This window comes from Carassius gibelio, chromosome B16 (assembly GCF_023724105.1).
Source record: "Carassius gibelio isolate Cgi1373 ecotype wild population from Czech Republic chromosome B16, carGib1.2-hapl.c, whole genome shotgun sequence".
In the NCBI taxonomy this organism is placed as follows: Eukaryota; Metazoa; Chordata; class Actinopteri; order Cypriniformes; family Cyprinidae; genus Carassius; species Carassius gibelio.
This window is the reverse complement of record NC_068411.1, coordinates 13,680,216-13,695,303: the sequence shown is the minus strand read 5'-3', so window position 1 is coordinate 13,695,303 and position 15,088 is coordinate 13,680,216. Positions and strand designations below refer to the sequence as shown.

Below are 15,088 nucleotides of genomic sequence, written 5' to 3'. Positions count from 1 at the left end.
AATGGATAAGGATCTACAATCTGGTTTCTAGCTCTAAGACTTTACACCCTGAGATACTATTCTGCTGAAATACCTTTCGGATGCCTGTCTAGAGAGCTCTGTTTTCTGAAGCTCCTCATCCTTTTCCTCCTCTTCCTCCTCTCTGTGACAAAAAGGAGGGATTGAGGGTTTGAAGGAGGGATGAGCAAAGAAAGGAGAGGAAGAACAAATGAAAGGAGAGGACAAGAACAATAACCTTCAGCCCATGCACTGACATGGGCAAACAATATGACACAGGTGATCACAACACAAAACTTTTAGGAAAAGTCATGTTATGTTTACTTGGTCAAACTTAATGTCACATCAACACAATATGCAGGAAACCACTGCGAATGTTGGAATAATTATACAAATTAGTTTCCTAGACCAGGGCTAGGCAAGGCTGGTCCTAGAGAGTCACTGTCCTGCAGAGTTTAGCTCCAACTCTGAAAACCTCACCTCCCTATAGTCTTAGTAATCCTATAGACATTGGCTCTGTCCCAAATCACACACTTCACGTGCACTTGCTGTCTTGTGCACTTATCCATCTGTCATTCTGTCATGTCCCATTTGTCATTTTAGCTTTCAGAAGGCTGTTAAGAGAGCGCCCACTTTGCGGCCGATATGTGCCCTAGATGCGCACTGAAGCGAGCTCTGTGGCAGACCTCTACCTGACAGTCAAATCGGCATTACGCCATGAAAGTGTGGAATCAGAGGAAGATCCCAGGGTTTAGGGTGAGATTTGCAGGACTCTGAACATGCCTACCCCTGCCCTACAGGAAAATTGGACACACATGGCCTCTCAAGTCGTATTTATGACTGAGAAGGCCAAGAGATAATTTTGATACTGCATTTATGACTTTGGGGCGTAAAGTATAAAACATGGAGGGAGAGCAAACCATTGCTGTAGTGACTGCTATGTTTTGTCCATTTTTCCTCTATATTGCTATCAATTTTGCTATCGATATTATTATCTATATTGCATTCTCATCATTACAGTCACATAACATACATATTGTAGGATGAAAATAGCATTTATTTGACCGAAATTATGGAATCGTGATTCCAAGATGATTATCTAGATTCCACAAGTAACAATTATCAACTCTTTGTCAGTGGTGAATCTGGGCAATGTTTATATAGTTACCAGAAAACACCTCAAAGATTTGTTGGATATTGACTAGGGATGTCAAATTTCGATTATTTCCATGATCGATCGTCGTTTAAATTAACGATCAATTCATCGATTAATCGTTAACCATAATACTGCAAAATGCGTCTATTGCAGGCAAGCAGTCAGCGGTATGACAGGATGTGCAAAAGCCACACACACACACAACGCTTTCTCACTTGAATTAAAGAGGTTTTAGTCTGAATAAAATGCTAGTAGCAGGATTATAAAATGAATAGATGCGATTATGATCATTTGATAAAATGAAGAGAGCGCGCCATACTTTTGAGGTCATTTTACTTTGTCGACAGTTTCCAATCCCGCACGGAGAACGCTGAACGCGCATCTTTAAATGGTTTTGTGGTGCTCGTTGTTGTATTTTAAAGCACAATTGCAATGTTTTCAACTGACATTATTGTATAAAATTATCCGAAATGTGGAGCGCGTGTGACTGCGCTGCACATTAAGTGAACTACATCGGAGCTGCTGCACCAAAACACAGTTGCTCACATTAATTTGATCCTGCTGGATTCTGTCCTAGAAAATGTCAGATTTTTAAAAATCCGGCATACAGCGCATTAGATCGTGACAGTGCATGCGTGCAGTCGAGGATGAGCGAGCGCGGCTTTGGCTAGATTTATTTGGAGGTTATTGCTCATGTCTCATTCGGCACAAATCGAAATGTTTCCATATTCGCAATGTATTTGAATGTTAAACTATTATTTATAATGTAAACTAGGCTTGTACTTAACACGCATTCGCATATAGACGGAAAAGATGATCCTCTTCATATGAGCAAAAACGTCCTTGGCATAACAGCAGAGTGGACCGGTATACTACGGTCTATTTAAACTGAATGCTCCAGGAATGTGTCGGTCACAGCGCCTATTAATCGCTGTTTTGAATCCAGAAATTATTTATTTAGAAATGATAAGATCTGATTATGACAAGTGTGGTATAAAAGCTTTGATTATTAGAGGAATAATAGGTTAACTGGAAAATGTTAGATCGCGACCATGCTTTTGGACCCCATAGTCTTCATTTACGCGGCTTTGTTCTGGTTTGCCGGTTGGTCACGAATTTCCACAAATTCAGTATATTTAGGCATTGTTTCTTTTCCTAAATCTTCATAGTCTAACCCTCTAATTTCCCAGGTTTATTTTATTATCTTTCGCTTTTAATAACTGTTTTCGCATCTCTTACTGTGGTAAACATGGGAAGGGAAATTAAAGATTTCATGAATTAAGAATTCGTTCGATTTATTAATTTGTTCCCTTATTTCACTTAAATCATGGGTTATTTAGGGAACAAAATTAATGAAACATGGACAATTGCCACATTAATAATTCGTAGGAATTAATTAACAAGTTGTAGGAATCAATAGACTACCTGTCCTGTCACTGTGTCCCGCAGCCCTGCAAAGCGCACGATATAAAACAGTTATCTGATGAAATGATTAGTAACTACATTTCTATTGCATTTAATGTTGAAGAACTTTTATGTTGTTTCTATTTTAATGTACTTTAAAGTTTAAATCACATTAAAAGCTTAATTTGTACATTGTGAATGAATGATGATGCTTTTATATATCGTCACCGTCACTCACAGCCGCTCGCACGTGTTGAGTGCGCATGAGCCGCACGCAGCCCAACATTGAATCGGTTAACCGACCATCGATAGCCTTAATCGATTGCATCTCTTATTGACAATTAATCGATCATCGATTAATCGTTGACATCCCTAATATTGACTAAATATTTTCTATCAAGTTTGGCTTCAATAAGCCTTTTCCCCAAGAAATAGGCAATAATGAACTTGGTGTCCTCCATGTTTCCTATTCTTTCCCACAACAAAGCACTCGAACGTAACAAATTTGTAATTACGACTTCGGAAGTGTGAAGTAGGAAATCACTGATAGCTCATGAAAGAAGCACAAGTCTATAGACCAAAACAAACTCGATCAGTGTAGTTATTTATGAGCCAATCCTTTTTGCATGCACACTCTTAAACTGATTATGCTTACTAAGACAACAACTCCTATGGTTATGTAAATGGGTTAAACTGTTTTCATTTATCGGCATAAGGTCATAAAAAACATCACGACTCACGGAACAAATGGAATACTCTGTGTAGAATACATGGTTGTTTATTTTTTTATGTAACCTCTGGGAAATAACCAGATTTTTAAAAATTAAAATATAGTTTACTTGCTTTGCCAGGTCATTTATATTTAAGGTTATCATTATGTTGGTCAACTCTTATGAGTCAGTTCTTTTTAATGAATCAAGTACATATAAAAAAGGCTGTCAGTATGCCACTAAGAAAGGCATGAAAAGTCATTTATTTTGCCAGAATCATTTTAAATGTATCATTTGGAAATTGTAATTGTATCGAATCTTTCAGAATATTTAATTTATCACAATTCCCATCCTCAACACAGAACAATAACTGATTTTTTTGGGCCACGACCAACCAGTTGAGACCCACTGAGTCACACAGCAGTCAATACAGCAAAGGATTAAGACCTTCAGGAGGAAGAGAAGAAGTCCTGTGCCTCACTGCTCAAGGGTCTCACTCTTTCTCTCCATCTCCCAGTAGACTGGTATTTATTACTAATATGGAAAACACCACACTTCAAAGGTCCTTCTCATTTCCTGTGGTGGGTTAGCTAACAGACGTCAGGATCAGATGACTGACTGAGATGAATTCAACTATCTGTCAACCAAACCACTCAAAGAAAAATAACCCATGAAGCCCATCACTAACAGCAGATCCTGTCATCAATAATCGAAAGCACAAGAAGTCTGTTCAGCTCAACAAAAGTAGGAGAGTGATGTGAGATATAAAGAGATAGTGACAGGAGTATCAGTGACAGGAGGGTCTCAAACATATTCTTGCTTTTCTGGCCACTATTTGACTGCAGGTACTGAGCGGCTTTCAGACAGACACAAGTTCCTAGCAACAGTTCTGTTAGTAGTTACAGTTTACAGATGTCACTTGTCAATAATTATTTAGTATTATGGCTGAGATGATGAACATGATATGCTTTACCAGATACAAACAGATAATAGATATCAAAACATTGGAAATGTCTTTAAAACAACATATACTTGAGAAGGTAATAAGGTTTGTTCAAAAACAAGATAATTTTTATTAGATATATTTTTATAACATACAGTATGTACCATACAAATTTGTAGTTTTGCTCACCAAAGCTGCATTTTTTAATTACTTTAAAAAACAAACAAACAACAACAAAAAAACATTATTATTATTATTATCATTATTTATGTGATGCCAAGGCTGAATTTTCAGCATCCAATACTCCAGTCTAATACACAATTTTTGTGGAAACTGTGATACACTTTTTGTCTATAATGTCTTTACTGTCACATTTTATTCAATTTAATGCACCCTTACAAAAAAAAAAAAAAAAGAATAATTATATATATATATATATATATATATATATATATACTTATTTATTTTCTCAACTTTTGAACATCATTCATATAATTTTGATGGAATATATATTACACAAATTAATTTAAATTTATTAACTATATAGAATTTGAAGCTTAAAAAAATATTATTCTTGCAATGTCTGTATTTATTATATTATGTTACATTTATGCATACTTGCATTTTCTTATTTTTTTAAAGGATTTTATGGTGTTTAAACATCAAAGAAGTTCTGATTAGATCTCTACTCTTGATTACAGGACTCACAGTGCGTTCTAATTACTCAAATGTGATGGCCAATCAAACACAGTGGTGAGTACATTTTGCAGGCACAGTAATTTAATATCACCCCTATAAGATCCTCTCAGAGACATAGAATACATCCAGACTCCTCAAAATTCCACTAACACAGAGCAGCTGAACTGGCCTGTTCTCTCTCTCTCTCTCTCTCTCTCTCTCTACCGCCTTATGTGACCTTACCATGTCCCTTCTTACGATTGACACACTGGAAGAGAGAAAAACCATATGAAGCTTTTTCAGTGGCTGATATACTACTGTGGTTCCTGGTTTGGATATCTGTGCATTCACCTTTGTCCTTTGAAACATTCAAAGGATACGGATTAAGTTGTATTATTATAGTTTACAACAAAATATACAAGGACAAGATCGAGCACCTCATGCTGTGCTACAGCCCTGAGAAGTATGCACTGCTCGAACCTCCATATTTCAGTAACTTCCTATTTCCTCTCAGCCTCACAGGTTCCCACCACCTCCCTCGTGTACATATGATTAATATGAATGTCTGTGCACTAGCAAGTGCTCTCTGTCTCTCCCTCGGAGCATTATTAAATTCTCCATCTTCTTTTGGAACTTAAAAACGCTCATGTCAAAAGTAACATGATAGAACACCCAATATAAAACTGCTTCCTGTTCTTTAAAAATCAGTACATCCTGAACAACACAAAGTGTTTCATGGCTGAGAATGAACACATGTGGTCAGGGGAGGGTAAAAAATGGCTTAGTGTAATGATTTTCACTTTCACTTTTCCATAAATGCCGCAAAACAACAATTGAAAGTGTCATATATCATTAGTTTTCCATTTTCATAATCTGTATATTGTTTAGTTGCCGAGTAAAAATATCTACACATACAAGATAAATGTACTTCAGAAGCAAAATTATCTAGTAGATACTTAATTTGTCAACTCTTTAAAATAGTCTAAATAAATAAGCTGTATAAATAAATAAATACACTGTCTAAACAAACAAACAAATGAAAACTTTTAAATTGAAAGATTTTGAAAAAATAATCACACATAAAGTTGCTTCTCAAGTAAATGCATATAATCTTTTGTGTCATTATTGCTATTCTAAGAAATTAAAAAATGGTGATAAGTAATACAAATAATAATTATTCCACAAAAATAAATAAATAAATAAATAAATGTACTATAGACACAATATAAATTCTTCAAGTGACCTTCTATCTCTCTTTTTCTCTCTTCTCACCTTTCGCTGATATCATCTATCCTCTGGCCATTGAGGGGCAGTTTGTTGGGCGTGTGGCTGTGACAGGGGGAAGAAGGAGCAGAGGTGTGGCCTTTCCCGTTTTGGAGTGAATGTCTTCGGCTGCGGCGACGTTCCAAACCCCGCCTCTCAGGTGTGGCTCCTACACTGGCCCGACGCCGACTTTTGTGTCCGGATGGAGGAGGCTGAGTCTCATCATCACCGTCTTCATGACGTAGAGTTGACTATGAATAAACATGACCATTAGACTAACAGCAAACAGCAAATATTGCATCTTTATTAAAAAAAAACGCCACCGTTTTTCAGAAATCCACTATGCTCTTCCCTCAACTTAGAAGAGTTGATACCATAGACTGTATAAAAACATGGACGTAGTGTCTGTGACGTCACCTGTAGGCTCCTGAAGAGAGTTTTTGAAGCCTAAAGTGTGCAGAGCGAGCCATCGCCATCTTGGCAGCATGTCACCGCGCGACTCTCCCGGACAATCGAAAATGGGCAAAAGAGCGAGAGCTGGTTGCTGAAGCCACGCCCACCTAGTGCGACGGCTGTGACAGCAGTGGCAATTCACCTGTCACTCAAGTGGCTACGCCCTTAATTATGCAGAACTTTAAGGCTTAATATAATTTAAACGGATGAGTTAAAAAAAATTCACCCCCCTCACAGTTGTCAAATTTGTCAAAATTAGCTATATAGACCAAAATAATTTTTTGCACCAGGCTGAAAACTGTTTTTTTTTCTGTCGTAAAGTTGGGCATTTTAACATGGGGAGTCTATGGGAGTGATTCCTTTTTGCAGTCAACCTCAAGCGGCCAGTCGATGAATTGCTGTTTTAGTCACTTCCTTATTGGCCTCATGAGAGAGAGCAGGAGGTTGCCGCTCGGTTGATACATACCTCTCCCGTCTTAGTGTGTGCACTCAATCCCTATAACGCGTGGTACCACTATGCTAGCATTTAGCTTTGCACTATTCATTCCCAATGACCCAAACAGGGATGAATTTAGAAGCTACCAAACACTTCCATGTTATCCCTATTTAAAGACGGTTATAGTTACGTTATGAGTAAGTATGGTGACACAAAAAAAACAGTGGCAATTTCCTTAGCAGATAACAATGATGACTATAATGTATGGCGTGATGATATAGCTGCGCCAAGGTCGTATTGCAAAGTGCTGCAAAGTGCTCTTCCGCCATACGTTATAGTTATCATTTTTTTTATCTGCTTAGAAAATCACCACGTTTTATTTTGTGTCACCATACTTACTCGTGTAACTACTCATGTAACCGTCTATTAAATGCATACACTGAGACGGGAGAGGCACGTATCAACTCATCTAAGCTGAGAGAAGAACATAGTAGAAAATGGAAAAACGGTGGCATTTTCCTTTAAGGATTTATATATCAAGTATAACTTTTTGTTCATAAAATTCTTCATACATTTTAGTTTTGGTGCATAAAAAAAACAAAACAAAACAATATAAAAAAAAAATTCCTAAAAAGCAAACTGAGCACATGCTTACCTCATAGATATTGAACTGTTCCACTAGGTCCAAATCTGTGCCCTTCCTGTTAATGTGCCTCTGGGCCACAGCCTCCATGCCCTGCTCCTCCAGACTGTCAACCACATCATAGAACGTGTCCTGGTCAGGAAGACCAGCCAATGTCTGAAGGTATACAAGAGATACATGAGAATAAAAGTACTAATGCAACTTTATATATAACACGTGACTGAGAGTGTACTGGTACCTTGTTGATAAGGGTCATGGCATAAACCAACAGCTCTGTGTCCATTCCATCTTTTTCATCCAAGATTTCCATGGCATTAGACCAGGGCTTACAGTCTGCATACATCATGTCAATTAAAGGGTCAATGAGCGTCAGTGACACATAAGAGAGTATACATTTTTTAAGGTAAAATGTATGCAGATGTACACAAATATCATTAATCATTCATTTATAAATATCACCACATGACATTTAATTTTAAAACCAAAGATCAAATAACCAGATATTTAATCATTATTTTTTGTAACAGTAATGACATATTAAATAATTTCTTGTTTTATGTTGCATTGTGTTTAGTTTTTTTTTGGTTTTGTTTTGTTCTACAAAACTTTGTATTGCAAGCACTTCCTACAGCTTCTTGTATTCCTCAATTTTAAGTCGCTTTGGACAAAAGTGTCTGCTAATACATGTAAATATAAAGTTTTGTTTTGTTTTGTTTTGATGTGTTTGGGTTTTTTTTTTTGTTTTGTTTTGCTTTGCTTTGTTGTGTTTTGTTTTTTATTGAGTCTTGTGCCACATGGCTTTTATTTGGCAGACAAAAGCTGTCTTTAAAAAAGAAAGGAAAAAACACCCTTACTGAAGACGTATTGAAACAAATGAATTGAATTCAAAGGAACTGTGGTTTAATAAACTTCTAAGGGTATTTGAAGTGAATCGGTTGAAATATGGCTGGTTCAGAGAGAAATGAGCAGCATTAGTTTGAGGAGAAAATGTCTGATATGAAGATTAATAGCAGGAGACGTTCTGCTTCATCTGCCAGCCTGTCTGTCTCTCACTGGGAGACCAGAGACAGCGTTCTCTCTTCTTACGTAACAGTATTAATCTTTCATCTGTCCTGTCTTAGTAGCTCTTGTCCTAATAACCACTTATTTTTTTCCATTCCATTCATCTTGATTTACTCTGCAGGCTATCAAAATTTGTCCACTGCCAATGCAGGGGCCGATAATATGAACAATTACGTTAAAAATATCTTAAAAAGCGTCAAGAACAATTTGTTAACTGTCATCTGCTTTCTCTCTTCTAGGTAACCAAACCTCATCAGAGAAGAAAGTTTCTCTCCATCATTTCAGCCCCCCCCCCCCCCCCTCCCACACACACACAGTAACATCCAGATCTCAGCTTGGACTCACATACAGAGATTGAGAGTTGAAATGGATTTCTAGAGACACTTTTTTTTTGTGTGTGTGTGTGTTACCTTGCTTGGTGTCCACAGTGTTGATGGCCTGGATGAGGAGAGGTGCGTTGGTCTCGGTGTATTCCACAAAAACCAGCAGCAGCTTCAGAGCAGTTTTAACAACTAACCGGAACTGCACACATGGACACAGAGAATATCTTGACACATTTTCCTGAATGCAGTACCATGGAGGATATTGATAACAGCCTCTGACACATGACTGCACACTTACAGATGGAACTATTTTAAATGTCCTGCAAGTAGCCTGCAGTGTAAACCTTGTATCCTGTCTGTTCTCTGTTCTCCTGGATTTGTAGTCCCATTAGACATCTTAGTTTTAGATTTTGCAAAACTTTATGCCCATTGTGTAAACCAGTTTAATTTTCTTTAAACATCAATTAAATAGTGGTGTCACTGAAACACCCTAAAAAAAAAAAAAAAAAAAAAAAAAAAAAAAAAAAAACAAGACTTTATTTATTATATTTATTCAATCACAGATATTTTTTTTTATCTGATATTGTTACAGGAAAAAAAAACATTTATAAAAAAAAAATTGATTTTTTTTTTTTTTTTTTTGCTTTTGCAGAATTTTACATGATTTCTTAAATGCATTAGACATGGAAATATTGAGACAATGTATTTCTCTGATAAGGAAACTGTCAAAAAGAGAAGAACCACGGAAATCTAACAGACCAAAAAAAACAAAAAAACAGGGTCAAGCATGTGAACGTGTATATGGAGTGGAGAATGGGTGGAGAAACGAGAAACAGATCTGTGTTTAATAAAGTAAGAGCTGCTCTATCAAACCATACTGCATCTTTCATGTGTGCCATATAACAGAAAGAGAGAGAAGAAGAAATGCATTTACAAATGGCTGCATCCAGCACAGAGCTACATAATAATTTCTGTTGATGTGGTGATCACAAACATCCATTCATATCCAAAATTGTACACACACATACTGTACACATCAATGTGTCCTCATCATATGTGCTCATACCACCCCTAGAGGGCTGGACAAGACTGAGAGAGGAAATCGGTCTAGAACTTTTGATAGTGTCGTGCAAAACCGTGCCACACTTTGTGTGCTGGCACACCTCGAAGCTGCCCTGCTGAGTTAAAGCATACTTTACAAACACTGGCTTAAAAGAACATAAATACAGGGAGAAAACAGGAAAGTCAGTCATGAACACTGCGTGCAAAACTACGCCACCCTATGAGAATTGTTCAAGTTGGCACACCTGGAAGCTGCCCTAACTTAAAACATTTGCAAACATTGGCAAAAAGAACATGAATACAAGAAACAGTACCTTTCGGGCCTTATTGGATTCATTACGTCTGAACAAAATAATAAATCTGGATTTTCAAAGCAAGAGTTTCTCATTTACTTTAGATTTTTGACTAGCTTTTAAAACCAACGTATTAAAATCATATTGAAGTGCATAGGCCCAGCAGTACGCAAAATTATACACATGCCATAGGCTAAATAAAACTATACAGTTTGTCAAAATTGGGTTATTTGCATTTCATTTTTATTCGAAATGTATTTATATAATTCATGCTATTATATAGATGGTTTCATCGGGCGCACGCGCATGGCCCTAAGTTAACTTCTGGTCTGTGTTGTGTATATCGCTCTAGCTAGCGGTGCCGTCTACAAACGCAGTGAAAGTTAAGGTGATGAGTATACTGAAGTTGGGCTGAGGTGGTTGTGCTGTGGGATGTGTTTCCCTTGTGGAGACTCGCCACGATTTTAAAACCAATCGATTTTCCAAAATGCTTCGTTGCATATACGCAAGCACATACTGCACTTTTAATAATAATAATAATAATAATAATAATAATTCCTTTCATTTATAAGTTTAAATATAAAAAAAAAAACACGGGTGTTTTATTTCTGAAGGAAGACTTGCATGTTATATGCCTGATAAAGCAGATAAAGCAGCGTTTGTGAGCGTAGCTCTGCTTTGTTTACAGCTGTTGCTGGGGAAACCTCTATTTCTCATGCTTTAAAGCATTTCCTGCTGGCAAAGAATGAATTTGGATTTTCATTAAGTCCGCCTGATTTACGCAGCAAACATTATTATTGTGTTTGTTATCAAAACATTATCTACTCTAGAGGGACTGATGTTATTGATTCTATTTGGAAGTCTACCGGAAGTTAAGTTAGGGCCACAAAAGCGCGCATGCTCAGTAACGTTTGTTTATGTTGTTGCCGTTGAAACCGTCTATACATCAAGCATTATAAGCAAGGACGCACCGATATGATTGCAATTCTGGCCAATACCAATAAGCCAATTATTTTCATGTCATGGCTTCTATTTTGTTTAAATAATTTAAGAGTGAGACACCAACAAATAAAATCAACTGTTTTTAATAAACTGTTTCAAGCTGTTTTACTCTACAAGTGAATTTACGCACCAAAACATGATAATCTATGTGAAAAATGCATATTCCTTTTGAGGTTTACTTAAAAATGACATTTAATTGTGTTATTTAATTATTCATGTTTTTACATTAACTTTAAGTTAGAAACATTTAATACTTCATTTTAGCTGATATATGTATCAACCCTTGCTATATATATATTTATATATATTATTTTCAATAAATACAGTATATATATATATATATATATATATATATATATATATATATATATATATATATATATACTGTATTTATTGAAAATAACCAATAACCAACATCACTTGACCCACTAGGAAGCAGGAAAATTTCAGAAATGTCACAAAGTGAAATACACACTCATTGATAATGTTCATAGTGAAATGTATTTTACCTTTGAGCCGACCAGTGTGTAAAGCCACTGTACAGTTTCATTGTGTCCAATAAGCCCATTCATTCCATCCACATAGAGCATGATTTGTCCAAGAGCTAAAAGAGGGAAGGAAAAAGAAATATATAAATATATTTACATCTCAGCAGTTTGACAAGTCCGACAACCCCACAACCAAAACTATGAAATATTCAAGTCTTTTGTTATAGCTTGGATTCCAGTGTTCAAACCCCTATAAAAATACAGATAAAACAATATTAAATTATCTTTGAATAATTGAATTATATATAAAAAAATAATAATATTATATTATTTTAATAAAATAATAATACAAAGTTGAATTATTGCTCTGAGTGCCTTGAAGGATTATTTACCATTTTTATTCATTAGTTGCAATAGGCAGCAGGTTATAGGTATTGTTTTTTTCCTTTTCATTTATGGATTTGGTCAACACCTTAATCCATATTGCATTCGAGACAAATTTGATCAGCTCAAGCATTTCTTGGGAATTGAACCCATGACCTTGCTGTTGCTTGTGCCATGTTATCATGTTTGAGCCACAGGAACACAATGAATAGATCACTGCTTTGAAGCCAAGTTCATCAATTACATCTACTGGATTACAATGAAGTTTTTATTTAATTACAAAAGGATAACTTCATGCATGTTAGCGTGGATTTGAACCCAGGAGCATGAATTCAACTTCTGGCCCACCTCACCATTGCATAGTGCTTTTATTGCACTATAAAATTAAGAAAGTATAAGTTCTTTAAGTTTTAAGTATTTAATATTCCTTAAGCAAAACTGTGTGCTTTAAAGATGATTGATTTTCACTTATTCGCAACAATGAAGCAAAATGGTCTTGTTCCACTGATGTGCATGAGCATGTGTGTGTGTCTTTGCATGTGCACAGCAGTGATACAGCAGTGTGGTCAGTGTTTCCACTGTCTTCATAAAACATCATTGGCTCTCCTTAGCAACTCAGGGGAGGTCTTCTGGTGAGGGAATTGTCGTGAAAGAGCCTGAACCATAAAGAAAATGCTTCACACACCAATGAACTCTCACACATGTGTCCAAAGTTTAAAGCAATCAGAGTACAAACAGATACAGTGATCTATATGTGAAGAGCAGGATTTCGCTCTGATCAAAGAGAAAAGTGTCAATGAGATCCATCTGGAGCTGTCTGAATCACATCTCTGCTGCAAAGAGTTATTGTATTATACACACACACAGGGGAGCACCGCATGAGACAGCATTATACAAGAAGATTAAACACACATAACTCACATGCTCCCTGGAAGATATAAGCTGTAACAGGTGAACCGTTATCAAATAAACAACTCAACTGTTACACTTTGAGACTTCACACAAACACACCAACTCAAAACCACATTTATAGGTTAATGCATTCAAGTTGCATAAAATCACCACATACGTGTTCTGGAACTAAATAATGATGGTTGAAGCAAGCATTACGAAGCATGATCATCATTTCCCCAGTGAGTGTTTGTATAGTTTTACACTAAACGTATTAACATTTTGCAATTTAATGCATATGCTACTAAATTAGTGTCACTTAATTTAGGTATTAATCATCACAAATGGTTACTGAAAGATGTGGATAGTAACTCATAGTTTCATAGAGAATGTGTTATAGAAACATTAGGAACAGTTCTGTTCACATAAACTAATCTTATTACTCAAAATTGTGATTTGCAGTTATAAAAAAAAAACCTGAAAAAAAAAATCTTAAATTAGTTATAGCAGACTAGATTTAGTACAATGTCATTCTAGCCGCATGTAACAAAACCATTCAGTGAGCAACTTTATGAATGTATTTGACTGAAGTTCATCCTGCAGTTCTACAGTTAATTTCTCTGGTTTTTTCTTTAAAACTTGAGTAATAAACAACAGTTAACAGCAAAATATTGGTTCTGATTACAAGTTATAATGGTAAATGTTGACTATAAGGGCCGTTTCATAGTCAACGCATCTGTACGCATACGCATCCCCGAGGCTACGCATCGTTACGCTTCGGCCGCCATTATGCGTCGGTGCGTAGCCAAATGTGTCATCCTAGTTTTTGACACGCGACGCGCCGATGCACGCAATACTATGCGTTGTCGGTGGGGGCGACATTGCAAGAATTGTACATTAATTCAAGTATATTGTGTTTATAGAAGAAGAAAGTTTGAGTACAATGGCGGGCGAAGAGGAAAAATTATGCCAACTTATACGTATTCATCCACATTTAATATCTGCGTTGCCTTTGTTGCCACCGATGTAAAATCAGCAACATAATACACTCCTCTTCAGTTGCCATTGTGATCTGAATATTACGCGACCCGACTCTATTACCCCCTGTTGCGTGAGCGGTGTACTGCATACACGTATCGCCTGTGATGCTTGCGTCCACTGTTTAGACTATGAAAGGGAGCGCCTCGCTCGCATCGCTCGCGTTGCTTGCTCGCGTTTCACACGTTGACTATGTAACCGCCCTAAAGCTTCGTTTCTACACATTTTAGAACCTGTTAATGAAAAACAGTATTACGTAATTAACTTTATGGGGTGACAGGTATAGTAAAATACATAGTATTCTTGCTCTTCTTTTCATTACACTTGCACAATAGACCTGCTATCTAGCTGGGTCAAGTGACATTACCCATGTATCCATTTGATCCAAAATGACTTGAATGCACATCACAATTACGATTTCCAAACTTTAAAAGTCAGAACTTCCGAAGAGGGCAAGGTAGCATATTTTCAAGCTGAGAGTCTCCATGGACAGGCAGGAGCCATAAAAACAGCTTCGCACGCACACATAGAGCAGTTTAAATATTGTTCTTGAAGCCTGAAATCTCAGCCTGTGTGGCAGTGCAGTGGGGAAAACATCTGAGCAGGCTGATCCACCCAAGCGTAACATGACTTCCATTTGTTGCAGGACACATAAAGTGGGTCATAACAAGAGCTCAGGGAACTCCATAGGAGGCCACTAAATTCACGGAGCTTCTATTTGACAGAAAAGACTAGAGGAAGAAATAAAAGAGCTCTGACAAAGACACAAGCAACAAGAGGTGAAGGTCAATGTTATTTTTTGAGCCATAGTTCAGGTGAAAAAATTTTTCTGGCTCCACTGTATTCAGGCAAATCTGCACTC

General features: G+C 36.7%; 1 protein-coding gene across 2 annotated transcripts in view; it reads right to left on the bottom strand.

Annotated features, from left to right (window-relative positions):
• The window catches only part of fhod3b (formin homology 2 domain containing 3b), a 159,435-nt gene that overhangs the window by 26,741 nt on the left and 117,606 nt on the right, over positions 1–15,088 (bottom strand). For both annotated transcript variants that reach the window (XM_052578889.1, XM_052578888.1), the window contains exons 6-10: positions 11,935–12,029; positions 9,156–9,267; positions 7,922–8,016; positions 7,696–7,839; positions 6,161–6,402 (exon numbers count right to left, since the gene is read on the bottom strand). In XM_052578889.1, coding sequence (XP_052434849.1) covers positions 6,161–6,402; positions 7,696–7,839; positions 7,922–8,016; positions 9,156–9,267; positions 11,935–12,029 — 688 coding nt within the window. The remainder of the gene's footprint in view (positions 1–6,160; positions 6,403–7,695; positions 7,840–7,921; positions 8,017–9,155; positions 9,268–11,934; positions 12,030–15,088) is intronic.